General features: G+C 43.7%; 1 protein-coding gene across 5 annotated transcripts in view; it reads right to left on the bottom strand.

Annotated features, from left to right (window-relative positions):
- LOC110071154 (uncharacterized) overlaps positions 1 to 18,395 on the bottom strand; it is an 83,838-nt gene extending 65,443 nt beyond the window's left edge. The window contains exons 1-7 of one of the 5 annotated variants that reach the window (XM_078387424.1): positions 17,721 to 18,395; positions 17,129 to 17,272; positions 15,818 to 16,277; positions 5,202 to 5,286; positions 4,908 to 4,990; positions 4,524 to 4,650; positions 1,116 to 4,117 (exon numbers count right to left, since the gene is read on the bottom strand). In XM_078387424.1, coding sequence (XP_078243550.1) covers positions 2,085 to 4,117; positions 4,524 to 4,650; positions 4,908 to 4,990; positions 5,202 to 5,286; positions 15,818 to 16,231 — 2,742 coding nt within the window. In that variant the 5' untranslated portion in view covers positions 16,232 to 16,277; positions 17,129 to 17,272; positions 17,721 to 18,395 and the 3' untranslated portion in view covers positions 1,116 to 2,084. Of the gene's footprint in view, positions 1 to 1,115; positions 4,118 to 4,523; positions 4,651 to 4,907; positions 4,991 to 5,201; positions 5,287 to 5,480; positions 5,924 to 6,084; positions 7,390 to 7,579; positions 7,630 to 14,872; positions 15,000 to 15,243; positions 15,327 to 15,531; positions 15,617 to 15,817; positions 16,278 to 17,128; positions 17,273 to 17,720 lie in introns of those variants that run through there. The other 4 variants (XM_078387423.1, XM_078387428.1, XM_078387425.1 and 1 more) reach the window with 4 other exon arrangements.
- Positions 18,396 to 18,412: the final 17 nt, after the last annotated feature.

Here is an 18,412-nt window from a genome sequence, read left to right as displayed (position 1 = left end):
TGGCTCCACGGCCAGAGAGCTAAACCACTGAACCAGTTCCTCAAAATAAGGGGATAAGTGCTAGCTGTGTGCCATTTGGGATTTCTTTTCTTTTTACATTTTTGGACTCTGATCCCTAAACTTCTCCAAGAATTTCCCTGGCAGAATTCCAGCCCATAAGATACCTCTTTCACTCACCTGGAACAGGGCCTAGCTTAGCGGCTTCTGTGTTTCCTGTTCTTGCATAGGCATCCTTCAGTCTCGAGAGACTATGGTAACATGCTCTGAATCGAGGAGTGTCCTCTCCAGAGCATGAAGCCCGGGTAAGGTAATATGGAGGATAGGCTGTTACCCAAGCAGCAGATCCCCCCTCTCCACATTGCTGAAATGGTCCAATGGAAAGGCAAGAGCCAATACAACTGGTTCCAGCAATGTCGCAGGAGTTGGCAGAACGACACATGCTGCCTTCGGGACTCCAGCTCCGGATTTTGCCTCGAGGTTAACTCCTGAAGCCTTTTCCATGAATGGATATAGCCACAAGGCAGTGGAGGTTTGAAATCAGAGTTTTCCTTCTCCTAGATGGGCTGCCTTCCATGGCTGACAAGCCCCACCTACCCGGCTTCCTGTTCTTAGTGTATATATAAAAAGAAACTGCCCTTGTGCTTCCTAAGAGGGTCGAGGTATTTTAATTTCCAATTTAACTCATTAAAGTTAAACTTAATGGTGGCTAGGATATTACTCATTATAAAGGTGCCTGGGTGGTATCTTTAACAGACGGAGGAATGTATGGCCCAGCTAGCGCGAAAATTCGTGGAAAAGTCAGTGTCAGAAAGGACATGGCTTGATCTACCATGTTTTATCAAATAAAGTAAATCTGCTTTTAATTTCTCAAAATCTACATCTTTCCCAATTTTGGATTTCACATAATGCATATGAAACCGAGAAACAATGTAGATGACTAAAGCTTGCAGAATTAGAGAAGCTTTATTGTCATCCTCTGAGGAAATATGGAGCTTTAAAACTATCCAGATTAATGTAGTTATGGTTAATATGGTTATTTGACATTGCACCAAAATCAAACCTATAAGGAAATAATGTTAGCTGTGGTAGGCCATCACAGACTCAGATTATAAATGTGTGTTATAAATCTTAATTTGCTCCAAAGAGCTTTATTTGAGTGTTGTACACTGGATCTCCACAAGCCCTCTAGTACAATCACAGGAACGTCTTGTTAACCATCTACTCTCCTAGCAGCAGAAGAACACAATCCTTTGAGACTGAGACTACACAGTTTCTCGTGCACAGTGTGAAATAAGACTTCCTTTTGTCGGTGTTGACTCTTCCATGATTCAGTTGCACCTGGTTATCACAGGTGTGGCCAAGGAAGAAAGCCTTTTGAGGAGGAGAACTAAATTAATTAGCATGCTTTCCTTCAAACTGATGTTTCCTCAAGTTTATTGCCTGGGCATCCAACTCTAAACCACTGATCTGTACATCTTTTCAACTACTGCTAATAGTCGGTCCTTTATAACACTCTCAGAAATCACGTACATGTTTCTATACGCTGCCTCTGATTTCCACTTCGTCTCAACACCACATTTTTTCTGCTTTGTGATAATCCAAGTAAACACCAGCTATGCACCTCAGCCCTCTTGAGGTGGAGTCCAGGACGGCTTTTAAATTTCCACATGTGGTCACAGGAGACAAAATGCGAAGGACACAAGACTCAGTGTCGAGTAATATCAATTCCGCACTTCATCATCCTTGGAAAAGTTTCATTGCAACAAATGCAAAATGAGATAGATGAAAGTTATCTGAAGGTCCCTTGGAGCTGGAGCTTTCTTTCAAAATGGTAATTACCTCAAACATCCTGGTTTGAAAGGCAAAAAAAGAAAAAGGACAGGGGAGCGGAGGGCAGAGGAATGTACGAGACCTGAGAAATGATATATTCAGGAAACACTCTAGCCTCTTTCATTAAAGGATAAATATATTACCCACTGTCTTACCTCTACAGAACAAGATTAAAAGTAAATAATCTATGATACTCTTAGAAGTGACTCTAGGGATCACTGAGTCCAGCCCCTGACAGGGGACATTCTGGGCTTTTAAAGGGTTTCTCCCGTGTGGATTCTCATATGGCGAGCAAGTTGCGTCCTCTGACAGAAGGACTTTCCACATTCCACACAGGCAAATGGCTTCTCCCCTGTGTGGATCCTCATATGAGCGGCAAGGTTTGTCCTGCGAGTGAACATCTTTCCACATTCGAGGCACTGAAAAGGTTTTTCCCCTGTGTGGATTCTCACGTGAGAGCGAAAACTCGACCCCTCATGGAAACACTTCCCACATTCCAAACATTTATAGGGTTTCTCCCCTGTATGGATTGTCATATGGCGATCAAGTTGCGTCCTTTGACTGAAACACTGTCCACATTCCACACAGGCAAATGGCTTCTCCCCTGTGTGGGTCCTCATATGAACGGCAAGGTTTCTCCTCCGCGTGAATGTATTTCCGCATTCCAAACATGCATAGGGCTTCTCCCCTGTGTGGATCCTCCGATGGGAGCGAAGGGTGCTTATATCCCTGTAGCTATTTCCACATTCCAAGCATGCAAATGGTTTCTCCCCCTTGTGGATCCTCATATGAGGGGCGAGGGCTGTGCTCTGACGGAAGCTCTTCCCACATTCCGGGCATTTAAAGGGTTTCTCCCCTGTGTGGATTCTCATATGGCGAGCAAGTTGCGTCCTCTGACAGAAGCACTTCTCGCATTCCACACAGGCAAATGGCTTCTCTCCTGTGTGGATTCTCATATGAGGGGCAAGGTTTGTCCTCTGAGTGAACATCTTTCCACATTCAAGACATTGAAAAGGTTTTTCCCCTGTGTGGATTCTGACGTGAGAGCGAAAACCCGACCCCTCATGGAAACACTTCCCACATTCCAAACATTTATAGGGTTTCTCCCCTGTATGGATTGTCATATGGCGATCAAGTTGCGTCCTTTGACTGAAACACTGTCCACATTCCACACAGGCAAATGGCTTCTCCCCTGTGTGGGTCCTCATATGAACGGCAAGGTTTCTCCTCCGCGTGAATGTATTTCCGCATTCCAAACATGCATAGGGCTTCTCCCCTGTGTGGATCCTCCGATGGGAGCGAAGGGTGCTTATATCCCTGTAGCTATTTCCACATTCCAAGCATGCAAATGGTTTCTCCCCCTTGTGGATCCTCATATGAGGGGCGAGGGCTGTGCTCTGACGGAAGCTCTTCCCACATTCCGGGCATTTAAAGGGTTTCTCCCCTGTGTGGATTCTCATATGGCGAGCAAGTTGCGTCCTCTGACAGAAGCACTTCCCGCATTCCACACAGGCAAATGGCTTCTCTCCTGTGTGGATCGTCATATGAAGAGCGAGGTTTCTCCTCCGAGTCAGTATCTTTCCACATTCGAGGCACTGAAAAGGTTTTTCCCCTGTGTGGATTCTCATGTGGGAGCGTAAACTCGCCCCCTGACGGAAACACTTCCAACATTCGACGCATTTATAGGGTTTCTCCCCTGTGTGTCTCCTCCTATGGAGGAGAAGGGTGCTTCTATGCTTGTAGCTATTTCCACATTCAGAGCATTTAAAGGCCTTGTCCACTGTGTGGCTTGTCATGTGGGCAGTGAGGTTGCTTCTCCGCTTGAAGCACTTCCCACACTCCAGGCATTCAAATGGTTTCTCCCCTGTCTGGAGTCTCATGTGAGAAGTATGGTCTGTACTCTGACTGAGGCCCTTTTCACACTCCGTGTATCTAAATGGTTCCTCTTCTCTCTGCATGGTCAGATCTTTTTCTGGGGATAAAGTACCACAAAAATCCTCACTGCATTCTGAGCATTCTATCATTTTTCTCCCTCGGTGGATCTCCAACTGAGCATTTAGACCGGTCTGGCCGGTGAGACTTTCATTGCCCTCAAGACTTGAGTTGCTTTCATCTACTCCTTCCCGGAAAAAATGTTCAAGAATATTTCCATGTGAGAAAATAAAAGATTCATTCCCCTTCTCTTCAATTTCTGTTTTATCTCTCTGGCGTTTTCCTTCTCCCGTGACTTTTTCAAAGCATACTTGAAACAGTTCTTCCTTCAACCTGCCTTCAGTTCCCCTTGGAGCTGAAAGAAAACAGAAAAACTGGATGTTCTGTAACAACCTCATCACCACCAATTAAATATAAACCACCTTAACCACAATGAAGCAGAAACTTGTCAGAAAGAAGCATCAGGAGGCTATAGATAGACCATTTGATATTGTGGAGCTGCTCATGAAATGGTTTCATCAGTGGAACTTTAATTTATCATGAAGCCTTTAAGACTAACACATTTATTTCAGTGTCAGCCGTTTTGTTTGTGGTCCACTTCTTTAGACACCCAACCATTTTGGATAGTAGTCCGCAAAAACAGAGAATGAGATAAATTTAACACAAGATTTCTGTTGCTAATTTTTGCGCTGTTTGGGATTTGATTCTTCATGAAAGTGATGAACACTGTGAAAAGGGCTATGAGGGAAAGGAAAGCTTACCGAGAGACACCAGGAGAGCCAAATTCTCCTCCATGACTTCCCAGTGCAGAGCCCTCTGGCCCGGATCCAGCAGCGCCCACTCCTCCTCTGTGAAAGACACACGGACGTCCTCAAGAGTGACGGGACCCTGAAATGAAAGGAAGGCTCTTATCCTGACAGGTGTCACAAGTATCCTACCTTTTAAAAGTATACGCCTGAAGAGAATTAAAGTCAGCAATGTTCAGACTGAACCCTTCAATGTCATTTCCCCAGACTTCCTCATGAGAATTGGTTTAAACGGAACAAAGAAAATTGTTTGTTCCGCTTAAAGCTTTGTTCCGTTCCAGAGAGGAAATTGGGGGTTCCAGCTCCGATCTCATTATCTCCCCATTCACTTTCCCCTACCTGTTCCAGCTGCATATGCGCTATTTCCGCTCCTCCACAAAGGAGAGATGAGTGAGAATCCGTCCCCAGCATGGTTCTAAAGTCTGCAAATGGAGAGAAAGGGATGGAAAGATAATTATTCTTGATTAACAATTTATCCCTTACCTGTGCAGGAAAAGTCATTCCTGCTGTTTCTATTAGCAAAAGCTTATAAACCTGTGGGAATGCAGAGGATCTAAAATTCAACTCATCAATCTGGGGGGGGGGGGGTTTAAGGAAGCGAATCCAACAAAATGACGCAGATAAACTTCTTACCTCGTAGAGCAGATCCTCCGCTCTTTTCCTTTGTATTCTTCAGGCGGAGATGCCTCCTTGTTGGGTCTGACGGAGTTTCTCGTGCCTGGGGAAAGCCAAAGAAGGTTTCTGAAAACTCCAGAAACAGTATAAGGACAATGCACACAACAATGAAAATCATTTTAAAAAAAAATAATAGCAATCATCATGTTTTTAAAACTGCACAACTGGAAGGGACCCTATGATCACATGCTTTTGTCAGACAGTTTCTGAACTTTTAAGGAAAACCAGAACCCTCACCAGCTGCTCTGCTTGCTTCTTATATGCCCTCTGACTCAGGAAGAAACCTTCTGCCAGGGACACGGCCTGAGAAGTGGATTCTGGCTTACATTCTCTGACCCACATCCCCATCTTTGCTGGAAGGACCTTCAGGAACTGTTCAAGGATCACCAGGTCCAGGATCTCCGCCTTGGTGTGTTTTTCTGGCTTCAGCCACTGGTGGCAGAGATGATGGAGTTGGCTGCAAACCGCCCGGGGACCTTCATCCTCCTGGTAGCAGAAATCTCGGAAATGCTGGCACTGAACCTCTGGGCTGAGGAATTCGCCATGGAGGTTGGTCTGTGCTGTTCTTTCCAGGAGGTCCTCTTTGCTCCAAACCTCCATGTCATTGAGCTTTTTATCAGCTTCAGCACCAGCCAAGTCTCCTCCAAACCACAAAAATGGAACGGAATGGAATGAGGATTCTACCAAAGACACATAATTGCTGCAGATTAATTTTTTTTTGGGGGGGATGCTATGAATAACATATGTGGAGGCTTTCCAAGTCCTAAGGCTCTCACTGAGATTTGAGAAAGGCTCTCTGCTCCTTTCCCACAACCATGAACGGCTCTCAATATCTCCTCACCTTGCCTGCCTCTCTGCTTTCCACCTTTCTGGAGGTGAGGGGGAAGAAACAGCCCCAGAGAGACTGAAAGGAAGACAGAGGTCTTTTCAATGTAAAGAGAAGAGTGACACACAGATGTATTTCATGGCACTAATTGCCTTTAATTGCCACAGAGTGCTGTCCTCTGAAGATGCCGGCCACAGAGACTGGCGAAACTTTAACAAGAACAGCCTTCAGAACACGGCCAAAGAGCCTGAAAAACCCACAACAACTAATTGCCTTTAGTTATTGCTGTTTTAAAATTCAATCTAATTTAATCTGCATAACTACAACACTACAATGCTAAAAAGAATGCTTTCTTCTTAAAGACAGCTGAAATCCCCGTCTTTTCTAGTGTCTGCTTTTCTCCTTCGTACTTTGCCCCAGGAATTAATGTCTCCTTAATACACATTGGCTTTACAAACAGAAAGTGCTTCAGAGAAACGTTCTCTTGGATAGAGAAGCGACTCCCAGGGAATTAAAAAGGCACTCCTCCTGATCTGTTCTCAGCCAACATTTCCTACCCCTGAAAGACAATACTATGATTTCCACCAGATATGGAGTTCCCCAAGTTTTGTAGGGAGGGAAAGGAGGCATCTTATTGCCTTCAGAAGGAACTGAAAGTGAACAAATGACATTGAATCAGTGTATGAGAAGGAAAGAAATAGACGACCAAGGGGACCCCCCAGGCTCTCTGCCAAGTCCCCTTCCCTTCCTTGTGGGGCCGAGAAGCACAGCACACACTTGCACACACGCCTGGTTGTGAGCTGGGGACGGGGGCCCAAGTTGGAGACCCCGCACGCCACACCCACCATGAACACAACGTTTTCCCTCCTCTGAGACGACCTGCCCTCAGCTGCCTCTCCCTAATTATTCGCCTCCAAAAGGACATTAACCGAGTCATCAAATTTCACCCAACCCCCTCCCCCCTCCAAAGAAGATAACACTGGAGCTTCTCTGAAGGCCCTGCAAGAGGGCAAGGGCATCATCCGCCGCCTGACATGTCCCTCAAACAAAACCCATCCAGAGCCCAGCCTCTCGGGGGACAGATCAGGTTGGGGCTCTTTGGCCGGACCCCCCCTTCCCGTTCCCAGCCCGCAGAAAAGTCCTCGTCCTCCTCCTCCCAGCCCCTCCCAGTGGGTTTCCAACCATCCCAGTTCGGAGTGATGGGGGTGGAATCCATGGGGAGGGATCGCCTTCACAGGCTGGGAGGAGGAGGAGGAGGGTTTTTTTTGGGGGGGGGGCGATCCTCAGAGGAGGCTCACCGGCCCCGATCCCAGAGGGAGGGAAGGAAGGAAGGAGGGGATCGTGGCTCTTCCAGGGACTTCCTTCTTCTAGCTGAGGCTCCCTTCCTCCCAGCCTTGCTGCCCCTCGACACCGTCCTCCAGCCTTTCCCCCCCCCCCCAAGAACCGAGCCGCCCCTCCTTCTCCAGGCGCTGCCCCGCCGCCTCCCTCCCTCCCCGGCTCCAGTGCTCACCCTCTTCCCGGACTTCCAAAGAAGGACCTACACGGAACTCCCGCGACGAGACTTGCAGGCGGGAAGGGGGGGAAAAGGCACGGACCTCCAAGGCGGAAACAGGAAGGGGACCTTCTGCCTCGGTCCATCCCGTTTGACGCTCTGGGACTTGCTAGTCGATGGTTTTAACGCTATGGTAGAGATACAGTGCCTCCCACGCACAAAGGTTGCAGCATCATCCCTTTTCTTGGTTTACCTTTTATTGGATGTTATTTCCATCCGAAAGAAACTTGCAAGGCGGGTACATGCTGTACTTTGAAAGCCCATCTTGCTTTTAATTCAGCATTACAATCTTTTCCATTGTGAGAAGGTTTTGTCTTTTGTGCGTTGTTGCTTTTGTGAACCGCCTCAAACCTCGTATGTGAAAGGAGGGAAATGAATAATAACAACAACCTTTGAGCTGCAGAACTGGAAGGGACTCTATGGATCATCAAGTCCAGCCCCTGTCAAAGAGATACAACAGAGGAATCGAACTTCCAATCTCTGGCTCCGCAGCCAGAGAGCTAAACCACTCAACTATTCATCAATTTAGTATATTAATTCTAAGTTTTTGTTCATTTTGCTGAGCCTTGGAATCATTGTTGGTTTTATGGGGGTTTCTTCACCTTGCTCAAAGATAATAATAATCAGCACACTGGGTGGGGGAGCAATCAACACTTGGAGGTCTGTGATCAAAGCCCTCCACAAGTGATCTCTATTTCCACAGAGGATGATGAAACAGTTTTTGGGGGGCAGGAGATTTAAAAGGAAAATGTAAGACCGGAGGTGAGAGCAAGGTGCCTCTCACGGGTGAGTCATCCCTCTCGCTAAGCGCCGATAAAGAGAGCCAAATCTCACCAATTCCCCTTCCCAAGAAAACAAGAGCACCCCGATCAGACCCGGGGAGGATAAAGGAGGATTTCAAAGAACTAAGGTCAAGGAACTTATTCTCATGTTGGAAGTTCTGAATCAACAAATAAGATAAGAGAATCAAAGGGTTAAAGGTTAAAGGAGAAGAATTCAAAATTCAAGCTTATGCTGGTGATCTAGTAATAATCTTAGAAGAACCTATGACGTCAATAGAAACATTAGTAGAGACAATAACTGAATATGAATATATGTCACGTCGTAAAATAAATAAACAAAAAACAAAAATTCTGATGAAAAATATGACAAAAGAAAAAGAATAATTACGAAAACACTCCGGATGTCAAGAAACGTGCAAGGTTAAGTACTTAGGAATTAATATGACAAAAAAAAACAAGTACCGTACATTAATGAAGAACAATTATATGGAAGTAATTAAGAGTGGTAGAATATACCAGATGGGTGGGATATAAATCAAACAAACAAATAAATAAAAATAAAATTAAAGAAATCAAAGTAGATTTGTAAAAATGGATTAAACTCCAATTATCTCTAATGAATAGAATAGCCGCAATAAAAATGAGTACACTACAAAAACTAGTTTTCCTCTTTCAAGCAATTCCAATATTATTAAAACAAGACTTTTAAAAAAAGAACTGAGTAAGATAATGACCACGTTTATTTGGGATGGGGAAAACCCAAAAGTAAAACTTAAGGCTCTTCAGAACAAAAGGGGAGGGTTGGTCTACCAGATTGGATGAATTATTACAGAGCAGCAGCTATCCTGGGTGAGAAAATGGGTTACTATACAAAATCGGAGACTTTTAAAAATTTAGGAGCATGATTTAAGACTGGGCTGCCATGCCTACCTATGATACCAAGATGATAAGCAATGCAAAACATTTAATTTACATTTGATCAAGAGAGCTTTATTATGGGTCTAGAGGACAGTTAAGGTACAACATTACAGAAAGATACCATCATGGGTAGCTCCATTAGAAACGTTCTCTGATCCGGCAAGAACACCTCAAGGGACAAATGGGAGATATGCCGAGATATTAGATAGTGATTTTAATCTAAAGAACAAATATGAACTGGCAGAACAAGGTATTATCTTAGACTGGCAGTCGATAAACTTGTTGAAATCAAGATATGAAAAAGATAAAGCTTCTGTATAGGTTTGAGAAAGACAAAATACCTTTGGATATGGTTGCTGGATTCAGAGGAAAAATTGATGAAAAGTTTATATAATACTTAAATGGAGCAAAAAATGGAAAATGAAATTGTGAAGGATTGCATGGTAAAGTGGGCTCAAAATATAGGACATAATATAGAATTAAGTGCCTGGTCACAAATTTGGGAACGGAATATTAAAATGACTAGATCTATAAATCTAAAAGAAAATAGAGGAAAAATGTTTTAAAGATGGTATGTATCAGCAGAGAAATTAATAAAAATGTATAAAAATGTTTCTAATAAGTGTTGGAAATGTGAAAAGAATGTAGGGAGCTTCTGTCATATGTGGTGGACGTGCAATAGGGCCAAGGGCATTTGGAAAATTAATTATGAAATGATAGAGAAAATTTTAGGGGTAAAAACTGCTTTGACACCAGAAAGCTTCTTACTGAGTATATTGCCACTGTACTAAAAAGACAAAAACAAAAAACCAAAAATACTTGACTTTACAGCTGATAACCGCAGCTAGAATTGTATATGCCAGTAAGTGGAAGATGACAGAGATCCCGACAAAGAAGGAATGGACTGAAAAGATTTTGGAACTAACAGAAATGGATATTTTGACAGATACACTAAATGACAGACTGGATAATAATAAATGGAAACCCCTTAATACCTGGATAAAATCTACATCAATTTAAGTAGATTAGATCAATACTATGTTAGAGAGTATAAGATAAGATTAAATGAATGGAACATATTGTAATAAATCACTCTGGCTGCAATGGAAAGAAACGTAGAAAAAAAGACAATAAAAATATATAATAAAAACAATGCAGGTAGTGGTGGTGGGGCTGGTGGATATCAAGGGAGGTGAAGGAGGGCTTCCACCGGGCTGGGTATGGATATGGGTTGAAGAGCCCTGGACTAGAAAGGTGGAAAGACTGAGAATTCCAAAGGAGGAGGCAGATGCCAGGAGGAAAACTCACCCCCAAACCATCCTATTGGGGTGAGAGACAGACCAAAGATTGGCGAAAGAAATTGAGGAGAAAAAGACGAGGTTGAGAGAGAATGGAGAGAGAAGTTGGAATGTAGGATATGGGAGATGCAACGGAAGGGACTCAGGGAGGACCCTGGCAGATTGGGGAACCCATCAGGGAGGGTGACTGGGTGGATCTTCGAGACGAGGACTCCATCACCTTATTGGCAGAGGGGGGAAAGGAATTACTACTGAACCGAGGTACTCCACCTTAATGGCCGGGACCCTGGAAGGTTCCTAATGGAAACCCATTCAGGTTTGAGGAATGGAAGACCCCAACCCTGAGGACTGCTGGGGAGAAAGGTTGGAATATCTTTGTTGAGTCAGGACTTTTGTTAAATAATCCAATAAAAATCACACCCATTTCAAAGCCGAGAAAGTCTGGTGATTTAGTTGGAGCAAGCCTGGAGCCAAACACTGAACCCTCACAGAAAAGGAAGGAAAAGGGATTAGAACCCCTTGCGGATCGTGCTTCGCAGAAACACCGACATTGCTTCCGCATTAAAATGTCAAGACTGGGTGAGAATGCTGGATTCCCCCGCAGGGCTGCCATCCCTCCTTTTTTCAACCAGTTCTACAAAATAAGGAGATAAGCGCCAGATGTGTGCCATTTGGGATTTATTTTCTTTTTAAATTTTTGGACTCTGATCCCTAAAATTCTCCAAGAATTTCCCTGGCAGAATTCCAGCCCATAGATACCTCTTTCACTCACCTGGAACAGGGCCTAGCTCAGAGGCTTCTGTTTCCTGTTCTTAGTGTATATATAAAAAGAAACTGCCCTTGTGCTTCCTAAGAGGTTCAAGGTATTTTTATTTGCAATTTAACTTATGAAAGTTAACTTAACTTAATGGTGGCTAGGATATTAGTCTTTATAAGGGTTTAAAAAGGTGCCTGAGTGTTTTCTTTAACATCCTGAGGAGTGTTCTGCCCAGATAGTGTGAAAAGTTGTGGAAAGCGTCAGTGTCAGAACGTCATACAGTCCAGGATATGGCTTGACTTTCCAAGTTTTATCAGATGAAGTAAATCTGCTTGTAACTTTTCAAAATTTGCATCTTTCCCAATTTTGGATTTCACATAATGCATATGAAACCGAGAAACAATGTAGATGACTAAAGCTTGCAGAATTAGGGAAGCTTTATTGTCATCCGTTGAGGACCTTTAAAACTATTAATACCGTCATATCCAGATTAATGTACATATGGTTAATATGGTTATCTGACATTGCACCAAAATTACACCTATAAAGTGAAAAATGTTAACTGTGATGGGCCATCACAGACTCGGATTACAAATGTGTGTTATGTTATTTTGCTCCAAGGACATTTGAGTGTTGTACACTGGATCTCCACAAGCCCTCTAGTACAATCACAGGAACGTCTTGAGTTAACCATCTACTCTCCCAGCAGCAGAAGAACACAATCCTTTGAGACCGAGACTACACAGTTTCTTGTGCACTGTGTGAAAAAAGACTTCCTTTTGTCGGTGTTGACTCTTCCATGATTCAGTTGCACCTGGTTATCACAGGTGTGGCCAAGGAAGAAAGCCTTTTGAGGAGGAGAATTAAATTAATTAGCACACTTTCCTTCAAACTGATGTTTCCTCAAGTTTATTACCTGGGCATCCAACTCTAAACCACTGATCTGTACTTATTTTGTTTTCAACAATTGCTAAACGTTGGTCCTTTTTAGCACTCTCAGAAATCACGTATGCCTCTGACTTCCACTCCATCTCAACACCACCTTATTTCTGCTTTGTGATAATCCAAGCAAACACCAGCTATGCACCTCAGCCCTCTTCAGGTGGAGTCCAGGATGGCTTTTCAATTTCCACATGTGGTCACACGGGCCAAAATGTGAAGGACACGAGACTCAGTGTCAAGTAATACCAAGTCAGCACTTCATCATCCTTGGAAAAGTTTCATTGCAACAAATGCAAAATGAGATAGATGAAAGTTATCTGAAGGTCCCACGGTTTCACAGGGCCTCCTGCAGAGCAAGAAGAAGGGAGGAGGAAAGAATCAAAGAGCTGGGGCATTCTTCCAAAAATGTAATTATCTCAAACATCTTGATTTGAAAAGAAAAAAAAAAGACAGGGAAGGGGAGAGGAATGTATGAGACCTGAGATATATTCAGGACAAACCCTACCCTCTTTCATTACAAGGACAAATATATTACCCACTGCCTTACCTCCAGAAAACAGGATTATATGTAAATAATCTATGATAATCTTCGAACTGCAGAGGTGGAAGGGGCCTCAGAATCACTGAGTTCAGTCCCTCCCAAAAAGATAAAGCAGGGAACAGAAATCCCAGCCTCCAGCTCTGGAGATGGAGACCTCAAACACTGACCTATCCCGGAGCTATATTTCTCACTATACGTTAAGTACGTGTAATGCTAAGACTACAGAGAAATACTTGGACTGTTCCCCGCCATGTGGCTGTTTTGAAGGCTTGTAATATGCGTCCCCTCCCCTGGATTTTCTGTACACTCCACAAACTTCCACAGCATATCCCTCTCTCTGTGGGTCCTGAGATGAGCAGTAAGGTGGGCACGCTGACTGAAGCGCTTCCCACATTCCAAGCATGCAAAGGGTTTCTCCCCCGTGTGGATCCTCATATGAGGGGCGAGGGCTGTGCTGTGACTGAAACTCTTCCCACATTCCGGGCATTTAAAGGGTTTCTCCCCTGTGTGGATTCTCATATGGCGAGCAAGTTGCGTCCTCTGACTGAAGCACTTCCCGCATTCCACACAGGCAAATGGCTTCTCTCCTGTGTGGATCCTCATATGAGGGGCAAGGTTTGTCCTCTGAGTGAACATCTTTCCACATTCGAGGCACTGAAAAGGTTTTTCACCAGTGTGGATTCTCACATGAGAGCGAAAACTCGCCCCCTGATGGAAACACTTCCCACATTCCAAGCATTTATAGGGTTTCTCCCCTGTGTGGATCCTGATATGGGAGAGAAGGGTGCTTCTATGCCTGTAGCTATTTCCGCATTCGGAGCATTTAAAGGACTTCTCCCCTGTGTGGATTTTCATGTGGGAAGCAAGGCTTCGGTTGTGACCAAATCTCTTCCCACATTCCGAGCATTCAAACGGTTTCTCCTCCACGTGGATTCTTCGATGGGAACTGAGAGTGCTTCGACCACCAAAGCTTTTCCCACAATCCATACAGGTGAAGGGTTTCTCCCCTGTGTGGCTTCTCATGTGGTCACCGAGGTAGCTTCTCCGATTGAAGCACTTCCCACATTCTGAGCACTGAAACGGTTTCTCCCCTGTGTGGATTTTCATATGGAAAGCAAGGCTTGTACTGTGGCTGAACTTCTTTCCACATTCCAGGCATTCAAATGGTTTCTCCCCTGTCTGGAGTCTCATGTGAGAAGTATGGTCTGTACTCTGACCGATGCCCTTGTCAGACTCTGCGCATCTAATGGGTTCCTCTTCTCTCTGCCTTGTCAGATATTTTTCTGGGGATAAAGCATCACAAAAATCCTCACTGTATTCTGAGCATTCTATCATTTTTCTCCCTCGGTGGATCTCCCACTGAGCATTTAGACCGATCTGCCCAGCAAGACTTTCATTGCCCTTAAGACTTGTGTTGCTTTCATCTACTCCTTCCCGGAAAAAATGTTCAAGGATATTTCCATGTGAGAAAATAAAAGATTCATGCCCCTTCTCTTCAGTTTCAGTTTTATCTCTCTGGTGTTTTCCTTCCTCCGTGACTTTTTCAAAGCATACTTGAAACAGTTCTTCCTTCAACCTGCCTTCAGCCCCCCTTGAAGCTGAAAGAAAACAGAAAACAACAAATGGATGTTCTGAAACAGCCTCAACACCACCAATTAAATATAAACCACCTTAACCACAATGAAGCAGAAATTTGTCAGAAACAAGCATCAGGAGGCTATAGAAATGTTAGACCATTTGATTTTGTGGAGCTGCTCGTGAAATGATTTCATCAGTGGAACTTTAATTTATCATGAAGCCTTTAAGACTAACACATTTATTTCAGTGTGAGCCCTTGAGTTTGTGGTCCACTGCTTTAGACACCCGACCATTTTGGATAGTAGTCCGCAAAAACAGAGAATAAGATAAATTTGACACAAGACTTCTGTTACTATTTTTGTGCTGTTTGGGATTTGATTCTTCATGAAAGTGACCAACACTGTGAAAAGGGCTATGAGGGAAAGGAAATCTTACCCAGAGACACCAGGAGGGCCAAATTCCCCTCCATGACTTCCCAGTGCAGAGCCCTTTGGCCTGGATCCAGCAGAGCCCACTCCTGCTCCGTGAAAGACACACCAACATCCTCAAGAGCGACAGGACCCTGAAACGAAAGGAAGGCTCTTATCCTGACAGGTGTCACAAGTGTTCCACCTTTTAAAAGTACACTCCTGAAGAGAATAAATGTCAGCAATGTTCAATCCTTCAATGTCATTTTTCCAGACTTCCTCACAAGAATTTGCGGCAAAAGAAAACTTTTTGTTCCATTTAAAGCTTTGTTCCATTCCAGAGAGGAAATTGGGGGTTCAGGGTCCCATTTCCTTATCCCCACATTCATTTTCCCCTACCTGTTTCAGCTGCACAGGCGCTGCTTCCGTTCCTCCACAAAGGTGAGATGAGTGAGGATCCGTCCCTACCATGGTTCTAATGTCTGCAAAGGGAGGCCAAGGGGTGAAAAGACCATTATTCTTCATAAACAATTTATCCTTTACCTGTCCAGGAAGAGCCATTCCTGCTATTTTATTAACAAAAGTTGACACATCTGTGTGAGTGCAGAGGATCCGAAACTCAACTCATTAACCTGGGGGAAAAATATTAAGAAAATGAGTCGAAGATGACGCAGATAAACTTTTTACCTGGCAGGACAGATCCTCCACTCTTTTCCTTTGTATTCTTCAGGCACAGATGCCTCCTTGTTGGGTCTGACGGAGCTTCCGGTGCCTGGGGAAAGCCAAAGAAGAATTCTGAAAACTCCTGCATTCAGAAACAGTATAAGGGCAAGGGACATAAGAATGAAAATTAAAAATTAAAAAAATAATAGTAATCATCATCTTTTTAAAGGTGCAGAACTGGAAGGGACCCTATGATCGCATGCTTTTGTGAGACCGTTTCTGAACTTTTAAGGAAAACCAGAACCCTCACCAGCTGCTCTGCTTGCTTCTTATACGCCCTCTGACTCAGGAAGAAACCTTCCGCCAGGGACACGGCCTGGGAAGTGGATTCCGGCCTGCATTCTCTGACCCACATCCCCATCTTTGCTGGAAGGACCGTCAGGAACTGTTCAAGGATCACCAGGTCCAGGATCTCCGCCTTGGTGTGTTTTTCTGGCTTCAGCCACTGGCGGCAGAGACGATGGAGTTGGCTGCAAACCGCCCGGGGACCTTCATCCTCCTGGTAGCAGAAGTCTCGGAAATGTTGGCGCTGAACCTCTGGGCTGAGGAATTCGCCATGGAGGTTGGTCTGTGCTGTTCTTTCCAGGAGGTCCTCTTTGCTCCAAACCTCCATGTCATCTGGCTTTTTATCACCTTCAGCACCGACAGGGTCTGGAATATCCATTTCCTCCAAAAGAGCCACAGGAGCGGATGTGACTGGACCTCTTTATCTGAGTAGCAGAAGCAGACAAAATCAATAAACCGAATACCTAGCTCATGGGGTAGCAATATGCAAGCCTTCTCCAAGCCATAGAGCCAGCGCTTGTCTGAAGACAGTTTCCTTGGTCACATGAGTAGTGCAACTAGACACGGAATGCCGTTACTGTACCACCGAAACTGTACCTATTTATCTACTCGCATTTTTACATGCTTTCAAACTGCTAGGTTGGCAGGAGCTGGGACAAGCGAGAGGGGCTCACGTCATATGGATTCGATCTTACAACTGCTGGTCTTCTGACCCTGCAGCACAGAGGCTTCTGCGGTTTCACCCGCAGCGCCACCACGTCCCTATTTATTTGTTTTACTTGAGTCCAATTATGTGTAAATTTATATTAGATTTTATATCATTTTGTTTTTAATGTAAAACCGTATATTTTAAATTGTTTTTATCTTCTAAGTTGTGAGCCGCCCAGAGTAGACTATGTCTGGATGGGCGGCATATAAATAAATAAATAAATAAATAAATAAATAAATAAATAAATAAATAAATAAATAAATAAATAAATAAATAAATAAATAAATAAATAAATAAATAAATAAATAAATAAATAAATAAATGCACTCCTAAGCCACTGGGCATTCATTCTGCGGAGATAACAAGCTTCTTCTTAAAAGTAAAAATGTTTTTTTCCAAAGATATACAGAATTAAGAAAGTGAACTCAATCCTGTTCTTCAATTGCAAATAGACGTAGAAGCAGCAGCAAAGGCAACACCAATAATCATGTGCCATCATATAAATTCTGACTTAAAGTGAACCATTTCAGCACTTTCTAAGCAGAAAGGTACTCAGAAGTGGCTTACCATTTCCTTCTTGTGGGCGAATGCTGAGACTATGCAGCTTGTCCACAGGCTGGCTCTTATTGCAGAAGACACTGCAGGGATCAAACTCTGAACCTCTAGATCTACAGCCAAAGCTCTAAGCTACTGAGCTGTTCAGCCAACTCACTGAAAGGATACATAAGGCATATTATGTTATACTTTTAGTCAAACAAAACAATTTAAATGGTTGATACTACTGTTAACTATTACTTTTTTTCCACTAATAAAGCACAGCAAACAAGAATGATCAACCCATTAAACCAGATACGGATTTCATCATTATCTATTTCAAACGATAGGTAAACAAACAGTCCCTGCTTTTCTGGCATAACTGTAAAACTAACCTCGAAAGTTGTTATAGAGAAAAAAAATGAAACTTTGGGCTGGGTTGTAAACATTTAAGGTCAGAACAAGCAGCAAGCAAGTGTCTTTGTACGGAGAAACTTGTGGTTTAAGTTGACTGTCATTCACTAGGGGTCACAGTGGTAATTTTAAATCAACTGGATTCAAATCAAATCCACAAGACTTTCCTTACTCTCTCCCCCCCCCCAAATCTGCAGAGCTTTCCTCTCACCAGTGCAGATGAGAAACTGGTTTTCCAACCATCCTAGTTCAAAGGAAGTGAATCCATGGGGAGAGTTTGGCTGCACAACCTGGAAAAGCGGAGGTTCTGGAGGAGGAGGTGAGGGTTTTTTTGGTGGGGGGGCGCGATCTCCAGAGGAGGCTCACCTGCCCCGATCCTGGAGGGAGGGAGACTCTGACTCTTCCTCCTGCCCTGCACAACCCTCCGCCCAGAAAAGACTGGAGCCCCTTGTAAGCTGAGCGAGGAAATGAGTTTTGTCCTTCCTGGTTGACCCTCTAGGAATCCGCAGTCGATCATTTTAACCCAAAGGAGGAGATTTTGTTATTTTATTTCATTTTTTTATTGTGTGGGTCTCACAAAGACATCACCGTCGGGGGTGGAAAGCATACAAAAATACATCATGTAGCAGTTGATTTCTATTTATTTATCTTCTCCTCTCCTTTATATGAGGCTTACATGCCCACAATAACACATCACACAGAGAAAACAAGGCTATGCCAGAAGGCAACAGATTATAATATGTAATTAAAAGCAAGATGGGCTTTCATAATACAGCAGTTATCCATTTACACGTTTCTATCAGATGAAAATAACACCCAACATATTTTACACCCATAAATCGGATAGTGTTTCAAGCCTTTGTGCTTCAAGGATGCCTTTTTCCAAGATTGTTTTCCTCCTAA

The sequence above is a fragment of the Pogona vitticeps genome, chromosome 2, assembly GCF_051106095.1.
Source record: "Pogona vitticeps strain Pit_001003342236 chromosome 2, PviZW2.1, whole genome shotgun sequence".
NCBI classification, from domain to species: domain Eukaryota; kingdom Metazoa; phylum Chordata; class Lepidosauria; order Squamata; family Agamidae; genus Pogona; species Pogona vitticeps.
The sequence above is the reverse complement of the archived record's forward strand: the minus strand, read 5'-3'. Positions and strand labels throughout refer to the sequence as shown.